The sequence below is a fragment of the Verruconis gallopava genome (genome assembly GCF_000836295.1).
Source record: "Verruconis gallopava strain CBS 43764 unplaced genomic scaffold supercont1.40, whole genome shotgun sequence".
Classification (NCBI taxonomy): Eukaryota; Fungi; Ascomycota; class Dothideomycetes; order Venturiales; family Sympoventuriaceae; genus Verruconis; species Verruconis gallopava.
This window is the reverse complement of record NW_015622176.1, coordinates 93,703-111,548: the sequence shown is the minus strand read 5'-3', so window position 1 is coordinate 111,548 and position 17,846 is coordinate 93,703. Positions and strand designations below refer to the sequence as shown.

Here is a 17,846-nt window from a genome sequence, read left to right as displayed (position 1 = left end):
GGAGGGGATGAGGGGATGAGGGGATGAGGTTTTAGCAAGGCCGGGGCGGGAGAAGACGACCTCGAACGTCTTACTTAGCCAGAGGCGTGCTCGTCCGGGTTGAGATGAGACGCATCTCCCCAGATCTTCACGAGGTAGCGGCGCACCTGTCAGGCCACTTGCGGCGAGAGAGGGGGGCTCTGTGCTGCGACGCTCGATCATCCGGCTGCGAAGGACGCGGCAGGGAGACTGTGGATAGGACGGCAAAGGCCTGGCACCGCGGCCAGCCCGCGAACTGGGCGTGTTGCGCTGAAGATTGGCGTAGAAAAGGTCGTCGCACAGAAATTCGGCGTCGACGGGCAAGCGAGATACACGCCAAGACCACGGGATGCCACCAGATAATCATGGACAATCCCCCTTACGGCAAGGCGACGTCAACGTCGACGTTAGCGGCCACCAGCTCGAGCAGCGTCGTCTCTGTTGCTTGTAGTCCATCCTCTTCCTCCCTCGCGAGATCCAGCAGTTCCAGTGTTTCATCGCCGATCGCCACCGGCGCGCTCCATCCGCGACCTTTGCACGACGCCGCGCCCGGCAGCAACCATGGTTCCGCTTCCCACCATAACCCTGCCAAAGGTACACAACCTCGTCTTTCTTTTGTCCTCTGTTCCCCCGTCAACTTAGTTGTTTGTTTTATTCGCGCCGCTGCGTGCGCTGATAACCGTGCGACAGACGACCTTCGACATGTTGAAGCACAGCTAGACAGCCTCGCCGCTGCCCCCAACATGCGACGCTCACGGACGCTGCCCGTCCCCGCGCAGCAGACCGCCGGCGACGGCGCGCAGGACGCATCGCACGACGATGCCAATGGAATCGCTCAGGCGGGCGCCAAAAGCCCACGACCTCCAGTAAGCCATTGCTCTCCTCATGACTCGATACACAGTGTCGCAAGATTGTGACAAGGCTGACCGTTGAATCCCTCCGGATCGTCAGCTCCTGACCCGTCGCACACCCACCACTCTGCCTACAAAGCCCAACAAATCACCCGCCTCAGAAGCAAACCGTTCACCGTTGTTGCAGCACCATGCTGCAACCTTCCCGCTCGACCGTGCAGGGAGAGCTTCGTTCGAAGGTCCTGATGTGGATGCCCATCATGGAGGGAAAGACAAGAAGTAAGTGTCGCGACAACCTTTCTTTGCTCTCCGTCAGCCGTGCAGAATGACACGATACACGAGCGCACGTGCAGCAATGTTGCGCAAGGAGCGTAGTCAGCCCGCAGACATGGTCGAGACACGCTACCCTGGCCTCGGACCCCCCTTACGAATACGAGACCGAGAAAACCGAGAATCCAAGCTAGTCGAGGACAAGCTGACAAGTCTTAACAAAACACAGAAAGGGTGTCTCCTTCCTGAGTCGCTTCATACCCGGAGGCGGGAGCAACAAGAAGAGCGCGCCGTCGCCCGAGCTGGATAGCATACACGAAAGGCACGAGAAGGATGACCACGAAGGGAGCAACGGGTCATCGAATCGTCCAGAGGGCATGGACGCACAACTCTTTTCACACGCCGAGCATGACGATATAGATGGAATTGAGTACCATCCAAAGTATCCGCAGCCGCCGCCGTATATCAAATTCAGAAGCAAGTACAAGAAGGACAGGGAGTTTGACCACGTCTTCCTGGCGCAGGAGCTACAGGCAGGGCGAGCAAAGCCTCCCAGACGTCGGGGGACGACACAGACTCTGAACAGTCCAGCGTTGCAAGGGACTCCGCTAGAGAGCGACGAAAATGCGGTGTGGGCGCTCGAGTTCAGCAAGGACGGCAAGTACCTCGCTGCCGCCGGACAAGACAAGATCATCCGCGTCTGGCAGGTCCTCAGCTCGCCTGAAGAGAGAAGAGAAAATGAGTTAGAAGAGGATGACGACGCCCAGTCCGTACATCACAGGATGAGACTGGATGCACCTGTCTTCCAGAGAAGAGCCATACGGGAGTACGAAGGGCACGAAGGACCGATTATCGACCTCAGCTGGAGTAAGAACAACTTTCTCCTCTCCGCATCTGCAGACAAAACGGTCCGGCTATGGCATACGACGCGCGCCGAATGTCTTTGCACATTCAAGCACACCGAGCACGTGTATTCAGTACGCTTCCACCCACGAGACGATCGATTTTTCCTCGCTGGATCCCGCGACATGAAACTTCGGTTTTGGTCGATTCCGGACAAGAGTGTTGCGTACTGGCAACAGCTCAATGAGATCATCACTGCTGTTGCCTTCACGCCCGATGGCAAAACCGCGATGGCAGGAACCGTGAATGGCGTATGCAACTTCTACGAGACGGAGGGGCTGAAGTACCAGACCCAAATCCAAGTGCGGTCGGCCTACGGCAAGAACGCAAGGCCAAGCAAGATATGTTCTATTGAGGCGATGAACATGTCGCAGACCGAGAGACCGGACATCAAACTGCTCATCTCGAGCAACGATTCCAGAATTAGGCTTTACAATTTTCGAGATAAGAGTTTGGAGACAAAATTCAAAGGGCACCGAAGCGAGGAGCGAACGATCAAGGCGCAGTTTGGCGATACTGGCGAATACGTCATCAGCGGCAGTGAAGACAAGAGCGCGTTTTTGTGGTCACTAGGCCCAAGTGAGAGCGAGAAGCCCAGTCAGCGGCCCGTGGAATTCTTTGAAGCCACGACGAGCCAGACAACGTGTGCTACTCTTGCGCCCACGAAGACGAGACATTTGCTAGCGCAGTCCGACGACCCTATATATGACCTATGCAATCCTCCTCCTGTCACGCTTGTCTCACGTTCCGAATCTGCGGCTTCTTCCCATCCCCCTAGTCGGACGAATAGCCTCGCAGGTACGCCGCGTACAACTGAGTCTCCCCACAACAAGGCCGTGGAAAATCCCGCTTACATAGCGCGACAATCGCATCCTGGAGGCAATATCATTGTCACTGCATCTAATACTGGTGTGGTACGCGTGTATCGCCAGGACTGCGCGTTCACAAAACGCAAACACGCCGATGACGCGAGCAGTCTGTTCGGGGTCAAGAAACCGAGCTCGCTCTATATGGCCCGGGCTCTGTCTCGCTCAAGCACGAATAGAAACCCCCCTAGCCGAAGTGACAGTTTGAGCACGCAGCCGCCCAACGATCGAATCATGACCTGGAGACAGGGAATATCCAGCACGAATAGCTTAGATCGAAAGCAGAGCGATGCAAAGTCCACGCGGAGCATGTCTCCCGGGAAAAGTGGCTACTCCTTCCGACGGTCGGGATCCATCCGAAGGAATGTGGGCAACGGCCTCGGCATCAGACAAGACAGCATCGATGCTATGACTCCAATGACAGTACCGAGTGTGCACGTCGAGAGTACATCGACGTCGTCGCGGCCTCAGAGAAGTGAATCATCGCCCTCGCCGCCCAGTCCAAACGACGACGCTAGCAGCAGTATCACGACACTGTCGAAACAGAACACTAGAGAAGACAATCTTCCAAGTAACGGTGAATTGGCCACGGAGGATCTGACTCCCTCTCCCTCGCCCGATCCCAACCCTCTCTGGCTCCAGAATGGACAATCATTTCTGAGCTGGAACATGAAGGAGTACGCCTCGCAAGCCCTCAAGAGGCTTACCCCCTTGGGGACAAATGACCGTCTGAGGCCCGATCTGAACTCTAGAGCGAGTCAGGTCACCGTAGTCAGCAGCTTGAGCAGTGACGGTCAGAGTACGCCGGAGAGAGAACTCGAAGAGACACAGACGCTGCGATGCCGCAAATGTGGGGGGACGGCTTTCAGAATGAGGAAGTCAGATGTTGGGACAAAAAAACTAAGCTGTCAACGCTGTGGTACTATCGTCAGCACTTGATTTCTTCTTCTATCTCCGCCGCAGTTTGTGGATTTGGACAGCGTCACACCAGACGGGTAACGAACGTATATTGTATTAGTATTGTTCTATAAACTTTACAAAGGAGGGGTAGGTTTGAAACAGGTCTCGCGACCACTTCACCTAGGCGGGGGCCGGGAGTGCTGTCCTTTATGTTGGCGTTTATACAGAACACAAGCACATGAGTGGCGGTAGCAGCATTTTGGAAACACTTTGGTGTAGATAAAAATGAGTTTAATCCAAGGCGTTTTCTTACCAATCACTCGGTCAAAAACAAATTCTTCTGTTTGTTCCTATGCTGACGAATCGTGGATGCACTTCGTCTACTCGTGGGTGGGTGGCTGAGTCTACCTGTGCGTGGCGGCCTCAGTGAGCCTCCCATGTCTCTTATCTACTTCTTGCTGGGCCTTAGGAGATTTGAGTGCAAATTTGTTCTAACTTGCAGTTGTACATTTGGTACAGAGCAGTGCAATCTATGTTCCTTAAAAAAAAAAGGAAGGGCTGAAGGCGCTACCCAGATTAGAACCTCTTTGACAGGCGCTGTTCACGCTGTTGTGAATGAAGCAAACCTCACGATCCTACATTGGTGCTGGTCACTCTGGGACAAAAAGGCGCTCGTTCCATTCCATCCTTTTAAAACAGCATAGCGCCTCTGAGGCGGCAGCTTTTTGGTTCGAGAGCTCGGGATCAGCAGAAACTAGAACTTACGCCGAGCGCCGCTTCGGATTCCAAGCGGGCACCGTGATACGCCTTCACCTGTTGTAAAACGCAAAGGGGAAAATAATCTGGTCTACCACGTCAGAGGAACTCTCTGGCTTCAAGACTCATCTCACGGATTCTTTTGAATCTCATCTCTCTCGGCGAGGCCTTTCCGACTACGATCACCCATCCTGCAAGAAGCGCGCGATTCGTCTCCACTCTTTCGTACATTACGCTTCTTGGAAACGCCATAGGACTTTTGAGATGGCAAATTCACATGGGCCAGGCTGCACGTGGACACACCGAACAGCTTCGCCGCCTAATTCAGATGCTGGGCAGCGAACCCGCCCTGATGCGAGGGCATTCCCCTTCCTATCTCTCCCAATGGAGATTCGATGCCAAATCTATCGTGAGCTACTGGTCTCCGATGCAGAATGGATCCGACCAGTCCCACCATGGGTCGCAAGGATGATACCCAAGTTTCCTAAGGCAACCATGATACGACCATGGCCGCATCCCAGTAAGTCGCCGGACGAGCACGAACATGTATTCGAGTCTACGATCATGGACACAAGTCTGTTTCTCGCCTGCAAGCAAATCTACCAAGAGTCACTTCCGGTCCTGTTGGAGGAGAATCCTGTGGTCCTGGTGGTCCGAACCGGAGAGACAATAGAGAACGAGAGGCGAATCAACTGCGTGCTGAAGTACGCCAGGGTTCTAGCTCTGAAGGTGGAGTTTCTGGGTGCAGATTTTCTGCGCTGCCATTACATTGTTGCTTCATGGATAAGGACTCTCCAGAACCGTACCAACATCCGAACATTTCGTCTTCGGTTCATGTATCGTCGCGATAAGCTAGTGGACGCGTGGCGGCTAGGCCAGCTCGAGCCTTTTGCAAAGATCAAAGACGAGCTGATTAAGATCAAGGCCTGTGCCGTGGCGACTGTGGAGTGCAACGTCGATGACTGGTTCAGGAGCCATTCCTTCGCAAGCGACAACGACCCCGCGGTGAGAAAAGTGAAGGATCTGGCCTCGTGGTTGGAGAAAGATCTGGCAGCTGTGATGAAGAAAGAGGGTTGTTCATGCTCGAAAAGGGCAGACGGGAGGCACGTTGACAGGGTTGAAATTGGCAAAGGCGGCGAAGAGCCGGCGACAATCAGAGCGAATCTTGCGGAGTGAGGAGCCAGTTCTTTCAAACATCCATCCGACCACGTGGAGAATCAATTTCTGCATCGACATAGCTACGTGTCGCAGATGTCGTCTTTGTTGATATAAAAGGTGCGCATCGTTCAAAAGTCATCGTCACCAAGAATCCCACTGGGACTAATAGCTTGACTCTATCGACGACATGGTAGTCTGATCTTACACTGGGGAACTTGGAAGATGATTTGTGGCCACAAAACAAACTCGAAATCAAACGAGATCAGAACAATCCCGCACAGATAGAGCAAGAATATGAAAGCCATGGCAACAAAGGATGGAAGCATTAATTGCCTCCGACGCATAGGTGCTTTTGCAATCAGTCACGCAGTTTTTGAATGGAAGGGGCTTTCCTTTAAAGTCACCAAGATCTGCATTGATCTTAATCTGACTTGCTGCACTCACGTGTCACTCAGTAAAATGGTTGCATCCCCCAATACGCAAGCAACATCACCATGGCTAGGTGTATGAGTGCCATCAATTCTCTTAGCGATCGAATTGTGTCCTATAGGATAGGCGTCGATTAGGTTTCTAAACCCTCTGATCGAAGGCAGAGTGTGGAGCCTTGTGTTTGAGCTGCTTCGAGATCGAAGGATGCGCTGAGCTTCAACTGTTACGGAGGGATAAGCTCATGCTGTCGAAGGAATCAGGCGTTCAAACGTTGTTTGTAAACACCTTATGCTCGCCTCCGTCGCACACTAGTGGAAATGAGCGCACTGTTGTTAATTGGACTTCTCTGATATTTTCGAGCGTATAAGCCAAGCACTGGTGACAAGCAGCTTCATCTTTTCCATGTGTTGGTCACGTTCATATCCGGCCTCGAAGGCGGTGGAACTTGAACGACTCTTCTCAAAACAGCCGATGCCCGACCGTGCTTCGCTTTCTCACGCAGAGGGAAGAATATGATGGCTGCTTGAAAAAAAAAATCCCCCGAGCTGAATCACGACTCCATGAAGCCTCCCAGGAACTAAGACCAGAAGTGGCGTAACCGAGACGCAGGACCATGGCTGCCTTTACAGGGCTCACTCGTTCTGTGACGATACGCAGCAGTTTACGCCAACTTGCAAGACTAGAGCAGGAACAGAGCAATCCTACTGGACACCTAATTGCGAATGCAGGGCAGTTCATCACCGTTTGAAAGTATCTTTGCGTTCTGGTGAACCCAACCTCTCGCTTTTCATTTGAGGATTAGTGCGATCTTCGTCACGCCGCAGTTGTCTTGCATATGTGGAGGCCTACGAATGGACAACAGCATCGCAGGCCATTGTCTACTTCGTTCAGCTCATTGAGCATGCATTCCAGGGTGCAGCGGTCAAGAGCTGAGCTTGCTCTCGCTTCCCAAAAAGAGTCGCACTGAATCAAGCTTTACGGGCGATGTGCTGTCCAGCTGATCTAAATACGACGATGAACAGAGTAAATATGAAGGCAGCATTGCCGTACTCGTCGTTGGCAGGCCGTACGAAATTTGCAGTGTCGTTAAAGGAGCTTTGTTCGAAACAATGCGAAGTTCGCACTGCTTCGCAATATCCCTTGTATGCGTTGCGGTGGCATGCGCGACGATAGCAAGCTCTCAGGAAACTGAAGATCACAACAAGCCCTCTCCAAGTGGACATTGGCACGATTATGAGGGATCACGGCAAGATTTGCGCTTCCAATGGTCTTCTTCAGAATGCGATAGCTGGACCTCAACGCCAAAGCAATCATTGCATCAACAAATTCCAACTGCAAGCTGGTCTCAGGTACCAGCGACTTCAAACTCATACTTCCCGCCATCGGGCAGCAGCGCTTATAGCATAGCTTCGAGTGCCCATCTATCTAGCTCGGCTCTCTCGACTTCAAGCTCCGTGGTATGTTTGACACGGACAGTTACAACAGTTGGCGGCTGTCCGTCTAGGTCTCCGAATACTCTCACAATTACGAAGACTTATCAGCCCATCTGTGGGGTCGGCACGACGTATTACCAGAACTTCACAACAGAATATTTTACCTCGCAATACAACATCTACACAAATTGCACCATCTCGAATGTTACTTCAACCGTGTTGTCTACCCTTACCAGCACCTCTATCGTCCCTGTGCCAGTCACTATTGCTTCAATCACAATTACCACAACTATGGTCTTCACTTCCATCTCATACATCGGCTCCGTTACGAAAACTGTTTCTATTCCAACCCTCACTATACTAGGTTCATTAACTACGTTGAGCATAACCCGAACGTCTACGACTACGCTTGAGACGATTACTACCACCGTTACGAATCCTAATTTAACTGTAACAACGACGGATGCAGTAGAGACTACTACTGTTACAGACCCAACTTTGATCTCAACGATCACATCTGCTGGCTCCACCTTGACTGTCTTCAATCCAGAATTGACATACACAACAACGCTGCTTGGCAGCATTTTTACTACGACGGTGGCTAGACTCACAACAACTAGTACAGCAGCAGGAAGAACAACGACGATAATAAAAACCTCCATATCAGCCGCAACTCTCGATAACCCCAGCATTATCACGAGCACCATCCGTGTTCCAGGTAGGTCCTTGCCACAAAGCGTGACTACCCTCGCCTTATGCTTCACTGACTGATGATAGGCGAGACTACGACATTGACAATTACGCAGGCAAGCATCATCGCGACCTCAATTTCCACCACTCGAGTGCCGGGAGAAACTTCAACTCTCACTATTTATTCCACAGTAGCTTCCACGACCGTGACGGAAAGTCACGCGTCAACTACAACGTTCGTGCCGGGCCTGATTACGAACACTCTGATACCCGAGTGCCACACAAACCACGACTACGACATCGCAATCGTCGTGCTCATAATTGTGTTTGGCCTGCTGTTCTTGCTTCTGCTAGCCGCTCTGTTTTTCCTTTGGCGAAGACCGTACTGCGCTAGCTGTCATCGCCGACACGCGCCGAATCCAGCCGCCTGTCCGAACACAAATGAACCGGGAGACGGAAATGCCACCCCTCCTGACACATCAGAGCTAGTGCCTGGCATGGGGAAGTACGGAGGACTATCTGACACACACGCACAGACTGCACAAGCAGGATCTGGGCCGTCTCCAGATGCCCCAGCACCTGCAGCACCTTCGGGTTTCGGGGGATCATCAAATGCACCTGCACCCCTCGCATCTGGCGAATACGGAACTGATTCTGCTCGGCCAGTTGGGTCTGCTTCTCCAACTTATTGATGGACGATGTAAGCAGCATGTGTTTCTTTGGCTGTAGCGTAATTAACCTATAGGCTTTCTTTTCTAATCTGATGGAGGACGACATAAGTTGTGGTGATTTTACTTTGTTACTACTACTCAATAATCGTGATTTTTGTTTACTCATACGGTCAACACAATTTGAAGCATTTCCCTTGCTTAGTGCCTCAAGATGCATTTCACGGCTTTTGCCCTCGCTATTTCCCCCTTCCGCCCTAGGCGGGCAAAAGATACCCTGCGTGGACCTTCCCGCATGCGTTCCTGTCTATTCGATGTTGAGGAAAGTCTGTCACTTACTAAGGACACTGGACGCGTTTGGTGATTTTCAAAGAACCAACAGCCATGAAAAGGAACAGAGCTTTTACTTCTATTTCGTTGTAAATTTTGACCGACCATTTGACTGATCGAGGGGTACCGCCGGTAGCAAGTGAATCAGATATATTTTCCAGTTGAATTAACATTACTGCTACTATTTTGTAAGGTATCTTCATTACATTACTGGTCAACGAAACAACTTGCGGCGCTTATCCACCGGCAGATCTACACCAAATCATTACCTGACTGTAAGTACTTCTAATCTATTCATGAGCGATGCTTTTGTAGCATGCTGTGCCTTCCTTCGATTGGGGGATTCATAACAGTTCCTTAAATGACCCAAGCATCCGCTGCTCGCCGTATCGACACCAAAAACAATGGGTAGCCGTGCATAAATTTTTAAAGATGCATATGTATGCGTGCTTTGATCTTCTGAGTTATCTTCATTCCACACCAGCTTCTTGGATTGGGCTCGGCGTACGGCTTGGCCGAGGGCTACTTCGAGGACTCCTCTTCCAAAATTTGTGACCTTTTTTGGTCGTCGCTTGGGTTTCCGATACGTCGGCCGACAGAAACCCCGACGAACTTTGCATCCTAAGTGGGCTCAGGTCTTCATTGGTCCACGTGCTTTTGATGAAGGCAATGGTTTTGTTGTAAGCATCTTCCCTCGTCCGTCGTTGCTCCTCATTGAGCCATGTTTCTGGCATTTGCGTCCATCCATGCGTCTGATCTTCGTAGCGATGCACCACAATGTCATCTGATCGACCAGCTTTCGATGCCTTCGAGAGCCATTCATCATTCTGCGGAGTGAGAGCATCGACCTCTGCTAGGACAAATTGTAGACGAGCTTGCTTGTGGAGGCTGCTCTCGATGGGTGCTAGCCCCGGCGACGCGCGATATTCTGCTGCACGTTCTCGAGGTAAGTATGCCGGAGCCAACATGTCGTTGAGCTCTGACCACCAGCCTTTGGGAGCTGGCAATTTTGGTGGCCTTGTGCGTTCCGACGGCAGCTGCTGCAGATCGATGGCCGCATAGTATAAGACCAGAGCAAAAGGATACGGATGGTCTGGAGGAAATGGGGACGGCCATTCTTTCTGGCCGTCGCTTCCAGAAATATGCATGCCAATGTTCATGGCGAGGTTGCCCCCAGAACTGAAACCCGTGACAGCAATTTTTGACTTGTCCAGGTCGATGTGAGAAAGTGAGGGTGCCCGCTCTGGACTTCGATCAACTGACGAGGTGCTTGACTTCTTCTGGGCATGCTTCCACCTTGATAAAATCTTTTTGCGGATACCGTCTCTTAGTACTGTGTATCCTGGTGCGCTTTGGTGAAGCACTGCGTGTAGAACATCGTCGGCATCCTCCTGCGCTGCCGGATATGAGTCCACAGGGGCCATTCTGTAGTCGACGCTGACGACCACTGCATCTAGCTCATTTGCCATGGTTGTACAAAAGGGCGCCTGTTCAAGACAACTTCCCATCCAGAAGCCGCCACCATGGAAATCAATGACCACGGGCACCGGATCTTTGCGTTCTGGCGTGATAGATCTGGGCACAAACACGAAAACAGGGATCTTGTGTTTTCCCCTTGGCGAAGGCAGGTCTATCACAATCGGATGCGGTCCTTGCGGACAAGTCCATTTTAAAATCTCCTTTGGGACAGCACGAGGCAATTTGACAAGGGCAGAGCGCCATAAGACGTTGAACGGTTGTGAGAGTGCGTTGCCGAAGGACATGCTGAGCAGTGTTCTAGAACTAATCATCAAATCAGAGCAGCCAAGGGGTGGTCGCAAAGCTTATATCACTACAAGAAGCTGGGGGATCGGCGTCATGATATATAATCGCCTTTAGCAGAGATCTTGCATCCTCTCAGCCAAGTTGGCAGCCCACAATAGATCGACGCATCGTCATTGCCACAACACGATCCAATCAAAAGCGAGCACATTCCTGCGTAGCCTCGGCGGCTGTGCTGCAGCTAGTACAAATTAGGTTAGACCGCAACTGTCCCAAATTTTTTCCGATTTCCGTTTGTGGTAACTAACTGCGCCGGTATAGACGCGAAAGAGTACGTTGTCACACTCGACAGATGTGCTGAACAGGTCACGGAACGTTCGGTACACGCTATTTCATGAACCGTAATCCGTTCTGGTCCCGATTGGATAATGAGAAGACCTCCACAACGCATCTATGCTCATTCTACTCTAGTTCCGAATGACATCTCGTTCCACTACACACCGTTTCCTCGTGTTGAAACCATTGCCTCAGAGCCTTGTCATAGTGAAGACCACCCCGATGATGCTGCTTCCCTCTCGAGTAGGCACAATACCCCTCCGTTCCTCAATCTCTGGAGTTACAATGCCCTTCACGTCTACATCCCATTTTGTGCTGGTCTTGGTCTCAATTTCTCTCCACATGGCCCGCCAGCTTTCCTCGTCATGCTGATAAGTGTACATCTGTTTCAGCGATTCTTTGCCTGCTCGTTTTCGTTGAACCTCTCCAGCAGGTGTCGCTCCAAGCTGGAAACCAAAAATCATAGATCCCGGGACAGGCTTTAGCAATTTGATTGTTTGGATGAATGCCTTGACTTGGCCATCCCAGTCCCACAGATGATAAAACATGGACGCATACACAAGGTCAAAGTGTCCTGCCACGTCTTTGTACGCTGGCGCGTCCTCATCGAACACGTCGCCGATGAAGAACTTGGTCTTGAGCCTGTCTCGATCTCGGAAATACTCAAAGCCACAGTCCACCATCGCCTGAGAAATGTCTGCGCCGGTAATATTTTCTGACGGAGCTCCATCATACACTAACTTACGAATGTTCTGCCCAAAACCGCAGCCTAAATCCAGAAGTTTATCTCCAGACTTGACGCGATCTAGGACTTGCTGATAAACGTAAACTCGACTGATGCCTGGCCTACGAAATCGTCAGCCGGCATAAGGTACGACATCAAATATATGAACATTGCAAGATTTTGGTTTAATCATATTGTGCAAAGAAATGCATTTCATGACTCTCGACATCTTCAACTACCCAGCGAGCATTTTGAATGCAAATGTAGATTAAGGTAAGCTTCTAAAAACAAGTTAGCACGACTTCAAAACAAGATTGAAGTAAGAATCCCTAACACCACGTAAATGCAAAAACACCAACACAGCCATATGGACAGGTTTCCCAGGCTTTGTCCCTCTGCCTCCGGTCAGCGCTTCCACTTCTCTGCCACCATAGTTTTGGGTGAGCTTCATACCAGTTTGTGGACGTGTTGCAAAGCCTCCGATTCTGGTACGCCAGCATAGTCAATCAATAGTTCCTTAGCAGCCGGCTTGAGCTCGGTAAGCGATTCGATGAAGTTGTGGCTGTTTGTCTCTGGAATATCCGCCATCGTGTGGGTTGGATTGTTGCGGGAGAATATGATCTCTGATGAATGAAAATCTTCGAGCACAGGCTTGTTTTGTGAGAAAACGAAATCGTTATCCTTGCGAGTCTTAATATACTTTGAAGAATGACTAACTTACTCCAGTTCCAACATTACGTGTTTTAGTCTATTCGGCGGCTTCGGATGTTAATTTCATCCCGGCGCCGAACCGCGGCCATGGTGGTTCGAGTAGAGAAGCGAGACTATCCCCGCTGAACATTTCATGATGCCACGAATGGCGAACGATATGTCGACGGTTGTCTTGCATAATCGCCTGGGGCTTTTGGCCCCTGAATGAACAATTCATGCATTACTTGAAGAATTCTGACTCATTTTTAGTCGAGCAACTTTGTGTTGTAAGCTTCACAATAGTTACGATATTTCTTAAAAAAAAATCCACCTCAAATGGTTTTCAACTATCATGCAGTAACGGCTTTAGATTGCAACTCTGAAACGTTCACCAGTCTCCAAGTCCTATGTACTTTGAGCTTTCGGCTTTGTTTTCTCAATAATTGAGTTAGAAGAATTGTTTGCACGTGTGGCGTTACGGTGCCCCCAGTCGACAAGGCTTGAAGCTTTTCCTCATTTCAGTCTAGATCAGCGTAGATTGTAAAGATAGTGCTTTCTGAACCCTGTAGTATACTTGTAGAAAGGTGGTCTTTGACTCATCCAAATTTCACTAGAAATAGAATGGGATGAATGTATTGGCACAATAATGACGAGTAGCGCAAATCTTAAAGACAGATTCTATGGCTCAGATGTAGCAAACGCAACAATTGGCAAATATGCGTGAAACCGCTTGATTTGCCTCTGATCGCATCCACGTCTCGTAGATGATATATGAGACAATGGCAACTAAGAGGGCTGATCAGAGAGAGCCAGGATTTTCGCATGTTAGCGTGCAAGGAAATTAAAATCTATCCCAGATCGTGAGTCATCTCCAGACGGCATCAGATTCCTGACAGAGCAAGACTATGTCGTAGTGCTTGCTGCCCGCATCAACTGTGCCAGCCTCATAGCAGCCTCTCCATCGATAAACTCTTTCCCACTTGTCACCTTCTTTCCGTCTTCCGTCAGCCTCAGAATCCAGACGAGGTCATTACTTGCTGTCTCATCACACCCTTTTGGTCGGAGACGATACGTTGCGCGGACGACCACCTTGCGCTGCTTTTCATCGATGGTCAGATCAGTGATCTTAGCCTCCGCAGATTCCAACTTCGATGTCATTGACTTCAGGTGCGCCATGAAGCCATCGAAATCGAGTGTTTGGTTGAGATGCGGCCTTGAAGAGATAAAATAATCGTGTCCCCATGATTGAGAGTACGTATTGCTGCAAAGATCTCGTATTGCTTGCTCGTCAGGGCCTTGAGCAGGTGCCTTAAAGCACGAAGCGAGAACAAAGCTTTCCGCAGTTGATTTTAATGTGTCGTAAAGAGATGACGAGAGCATATTAGAGACTAGCGATGAATTATATGTGCTGCTGATATGCCTCAAATTGTAGTAAATCAACGGGACCTGGGTAGTTGTAAACAAACAAAGACGTCTACTTTGATGATGCTTTCCACTGATGTAGTCGACCAGACGGGTCGGTGAATTCGAAAAATCCGCGAAGGACTAGTCGCAAGAATCTGTCTGATTGGCGCAAGATCCGCAGTGAGGTTGTCACATGGATTGTGCCCTTTCCAATTGCTAATGTCCGTCGGCAGACTTAAATTAGAATGAGTTTTGCCATGCTTTTATGCTTATGACCAATGCTTTAGAACACCATTGGAGCATAGTGGAGCCGTCCGAACTTCTAATTTTAGCCTGGTCGCACAGACAGTGCTTGGTATCAATGATTGTACTCTAGAGATATGTAGCGCAATCTAATGGAGCAGTGAATATTCTCTTATCAGATTGCCATAGTCCTAATAGCTTCAAATAGAAGTTTGTACTTAGTGAAAGTAAAACTACATCATGATCAAAACTAAGCGAGGGTATCGCGTGCCAGGCATTGGTGGTGCTTGGATTCTCATCATACAAGATCGTTTGATATTAAAAAAACAGATCAAGCAAGCCTATCATTTTTGAGGCTCAACATCATGTGCGGCCACTGGCGCATCTCGCTTCTCAGTGTTTTCAATGCTAATGCTGTGAACCCCCTCATCAGAGTTACGTTTGACGCTGGAGTCAACCTCCTGCCCATCCTTGACGTCCCAGTCACGCCAGAAGTCTTTTTTACCCTTGAGAGCACGTTGAAGGTACGGAGGAAGAAAGCCACCAGGGATTTTCCAAGTCCATGGATCCTTAAGCTCCTTGTCCGCTGGCACGATTCGCCCTCCAGACGCCAGTTCAATGAGCCAGACGACAGTATTGATAAGTATGTATGACATGATACCACCAATCAAACCATATGCGATGGAATATGTGAATGGCATAACGGCAATGGTTATGAAAGCTGGAACAGCATCGCCGAGGTAACTCCAGTTGATATCCTTTGCGGCTTTCGTCATAAGAGAGCCGACGATGACCAAAACGGGACCAGTAGCCCATGGAGGGATAGATGCAAAGATTGGTGCGAAAAATATCGCTATAAAGAAGCAGAAACCTGAAGTTATGGCAGTGAGACCGGTCGCGCCGCCTTCGGAAATACCTGCACCAGATTCGATGTACGCAGTGACAGGAGGAGTTCCCATGAGACTGCCAATCGAAATACCAAGTGCATCGACTGAGTAGGCTATGGCGGAGTTCTCAAAATCTTGGGTCTTTTCATCGATGGCACCAGCAAAACGCGCCATGGAGTACAGGGTACCTGTAGCATCGAGAATATCGACGTAGAGGAAAGTGATGAAAGCGAGACCGAATTGACCGCCGTAGCCGGAGATGTCCCATCGTTGAACATCAAGAATGCGGGTAATTGGGTGGAAAGTCACCACCTTCTTGAAGAAGTCGAATGCGGAATTTCCTAGCTCGGTTTTGGGGAAATAGGTGACCGGGGTCGGACGTGGCCAGGAAATGATCGAGACGAGCAAAATGCCCATAATGATAGCGCCCTTGACCCTGTACATCTGGAGGATGACGACAAGTATACCGCTCAAGAAAATGCCAATCCACATGGTTGCGCTGCGCATCTTTTGAGATGAGGGGCAGAGGCCGGTGTCTGGATCTCTGTATTCAGGAGCACAACCGGCAAGCTCCACAGGAGTGTCTACAGCACCGGTGATCAAACCGATGCCCGCAGAATAGGTGAGACCAATGATTGTAAGATAGAGACCAATGCCGACACCCGTTGCGAGCTTGATGCTATGAGGAATGGCTCGAGCAAGCCATTGCCGTAGACCGATTAATGTCAAGCCCACAAAGACAAAACCTTCCACGAAAACGGCAGTCAACGCGACTTCGTACGGAATGAGGCCAGAGCCATGATATCCGACGACCGTGTACGTGAAATAAGCATTCAGACTTTGAAAATCAGTATACATGTGCTAATTTGACTGTCCGCAACTTACCCCATGCCTGGTGCAAGAGCAATCGGCATATTAGCAAAGAGACCCATGCAGAACGTGGTTAAAGCAGCAATGGCAGCAGTAGCCGTGACGAGATCGCGTTGGACTTCCTGCACGCAAAGCATATACTCCGTGTCGTTGTCGCAGACTGGATCGGCCTCCGTTCTTGGACAAACACATGTACCCCCGGACTGGGACACAATGGCAGCGTTCACAGAGATGATGTAGGCCATAGCGAAAAATGTCGCCAAGCCTGCTCTAAGCTCGGTGAAAAAGTAGGAGCCTTTGCGCTCCTTTGGATGTCCAGAGCCATCGAGGCGGAAGTAGTACCCAATCTTGCTCCTCGCAACTGCTGCGTTGATCTTGTGGACATATTCTTGATAACCCATCCTGGGGGGCACGAGTAGGGATGGAACTCGCAAGACGGGATGTTCGGAAGAGTGGGCTGGTTAAATCTAGTCGTGAGGAGACTAGCAGGAATTTTTTTTTCTAGACTCGTTCTTTTGCCCTCGGGTCAGGATCAATCCTCTTCGTACTGAGGATTAGCGCTGCAACCTTGAGTGCCAGAGAAAAAAATCCTCAAGGAGGAGCCCTCATTTTGTATCCATCACGACAGTTGCACGCTCTAGCCAGCTCGCCGACACGCTGAGCACCTGTTATCTCTTCAACGCCTCATTGCGCGGGCAGATAACGCGGACATTGGGTCCATCGAGTTCTATCGAGCATCCAAGCATTTTTGGGAGCAAAGGTGCTCCGTTGGGGTCATGGCATTCGGCTCATGGAGCAATAAGCGACGCTGACTGAGGAAGCCAAGCTTTAAGCACGCTTGGCCTGCTCCGAGCTTTGGGGAATGCGACGGTCGACTCCGTGCTTCAGACAGTGGTACCGGCCGGAGATCACAAATCAGCAAGACCATGGCGCAAGGATCGAGATAAAGGCCATTGTTTTACTCGGTTCTTAGTGTTTTTTGTATGCAAATCATCTCTCGCAAACGCCACGTGAGATCCCGTGCAAACAAGCCCAGTGCGGCGAAGGCATTTGGCTTTGATCCCATTGGATCTCTTCGTTCTCCGGTGTTAAATGAGCAGTCATACACGAATCCTTTTTGCTGGAGAGAAAATGATGACATATCGTGACCTTTGTAGGTTTGTGATCCGTGTTCTTACGAAGTCGCAAGACTGGGTCGTGCTGAAAGTGTATATGCAGGCTGGTTTGCGACGACTTTCTCTAAGCCCAGAAAAAGGAATGCGAAATGAAAAGCTGAAGGCACGCGAACGTAAGGAATTCTTTCCCTTTCTAGTTTAGATTTATTTCAGCCAAGTCCCCCAAAGACCAAGCATTAAAAGTAATGGAAATTCAGAAAACCCACTACTTCGCCTTCAGCCCACGCCTCTGTGCTTCTCCGCAAGATGGCCGATCGTGAGAATCATATCTCCCTGATCGCCTTCTCTGATCAGAAATGCTCAGAAAAGCTGGACTCCCTCTGCTTCGAACATGGTCCAATACCATGTGCGGCATTGTGCTCTGTTGACCAAGTATGAGGCGCGTTTTCTCCTTGCATCAAGAGCGTGATTCCTTTTCCCTAGAAGGAGTCCATAAGTGGAATTCACTGCATGAGGAAACTTCCAGTGCGTCCCTGCGATCAGA

General features: G+C 50.2%; 7 protein-coding genes across 8 annotated transcripts; 3 read left to right on the top strand and 4 right to left on the bottom strand.

The window, feature by feature from the left end:
- Positions 1 to 288: 288 nt before the first annotated feature.
- PV09_08389 lies at positions 289 to 4,124 on the top strand. Of its 2 annotated transcripts, XM_016362271.1 has the most exons (3): positions 707 to 884; positions 970 to 1,148; positions 1,369 to 4,124. In XM_016362271.1, the coding sequence occupies exons 1-3, from the start codon at positions 762 to 764 to the stop codon at positions 3,845 to 3,847; spliced, it is 2,781 nt and encodes a 926-aa protein (XP_016209906.1). In that variant the 5' UTR covers positions 707 to 761; the 3' UTR covers positions 3,848 to 4,124. The 2 variants fall into 2 exon arrangements, with proteins under 2 accessions (XP_016209907.1, XP_016209906.1); XM_016362272.1 differs by having other exon boundaries at positions 289 to 884; positions 970 to 4,124.
- An 824-nt stretch (positions 4,125 to 4,948) lies between these two features.
- PV09_08388 (uncharacterized protein) lies at positions 4,949 to 7,018 on the top strand (the record flags this gene model as incomplete). Its single annotated transcript, XM_016362270.1, has 1 exon — positions 4,949 to 7,018. One exon carries the CDS (start codon positions 4,949 to 4,951, stop codon positions 5,738 to 5,740), a length of 792 nt encoding a protein of 263 aa, XP_016209905.1. The 3' UTR covers positions 5,741 to 7,018.
- PV09_08387 (uncharacterized protein) lies at positions 7,003 to 9,120 on the top strand. The gene is made up of 2 exons (XM_016362269.1): positions 7,003 to 8,302; positions 8,362 to 9,120. Exons 1-2 carry the CDS (start codon positions 7,261 to 7,263, stop codon positions 8,964 to 8,966), a joined length of 1,647 nt encoding a protein of 548 aa, XP_016209904.1. The 5' UTR covers positions 7,003 to 7,260; the 3' UTR covers positions 8,967 to 9,120.
- A 303-nt stretch (positions 9,121 to 9,423) lies between these two features.
- On the bottom strand, positions 9,424 to 11,118 carry PV09_08386 (uncharacterized protein). The gene has a single exon (XM_016362268.1). The coding sequence runs from the start codon at positions 11,060 to 11,062 to the stop codon at positions 9,743 to 9,745; it is 1,320 nt and encodes a 439-aa protein (XP_016209903.1). The 5' UTR covers positions 11,063 to 11,118; the 3' UTR covers positions 9,424 to 9,742.
- Positions 11,119 to 11,295: 177 nt separating this feature from the next.
- Positions 11,296 to 12,793, bottom strand: PV09_08385 (uncharacterized protein). The gene is made up of 3 exons (XM_016362267.1): positions 12,547 to 12,793; positions 12,430 to 12,488; positions 11,296 to 12,215 (listed from the first exon to the last, which is right to left on the bottom strand). The coding sequence occupies exons 1-3, from the start codon at positions 12,679 to 12,681 to the stop codon at positions 11,561 to 11,563; spliced, it is 849 nt and encodes a 282-aa protein (XP_016209902.1). The 5' UTR covers positions 12,682 to 12,793; the 3' UTR covers positions 11,296 to 11,560.
- Positions 12,794 to 13,686: 893 nt separating this feature from the next.
- On the bottom strand, positions 13,687 to 14,337 carry PV09_08384 (uncharacterized protein; the record flags this gene model as incomplete). Its single annotated transcript, XM_016362266.1, has 1 exon — positions 13,687 to 14,337. Exon 1 carries the CDS (start codon positions 14,161 to 14,163, stop codon positions 13,687 to 13,689), a length of 477 nt encoding a protein of 158 aa, XP_016209901.1. The 5' UTR covers positions 14,164 to 14,337.
- Positions 14,338 to 14,583: 246 nt separating this feature from the next.
- On the bottom strand, positions 14,584 to 17,018 carry PV09_08383 (uncharacterized protein). Its single transcript, XM_016362265.1, has 2 exons — positions 16,203 to 17,018; positions 14,584 to 16,155 (listed from the first exon to the last, which is right to left on the bottom strand). Exons 1-2 carry the CDS (start codon positions 16,586 to 16,588, stop codon positions 14,775 to 14,777), a joined length of 1,767 nt encoding a protein of 588 aa, XP_016209900.1. The 5' UTR covers positions 16,589 to 17,018; the 3' UTR covers positions 14,584 to 14,774.
- Between the last annotated feature and the right edge of the window lie 828 nt (positions 17,019 to 17,846).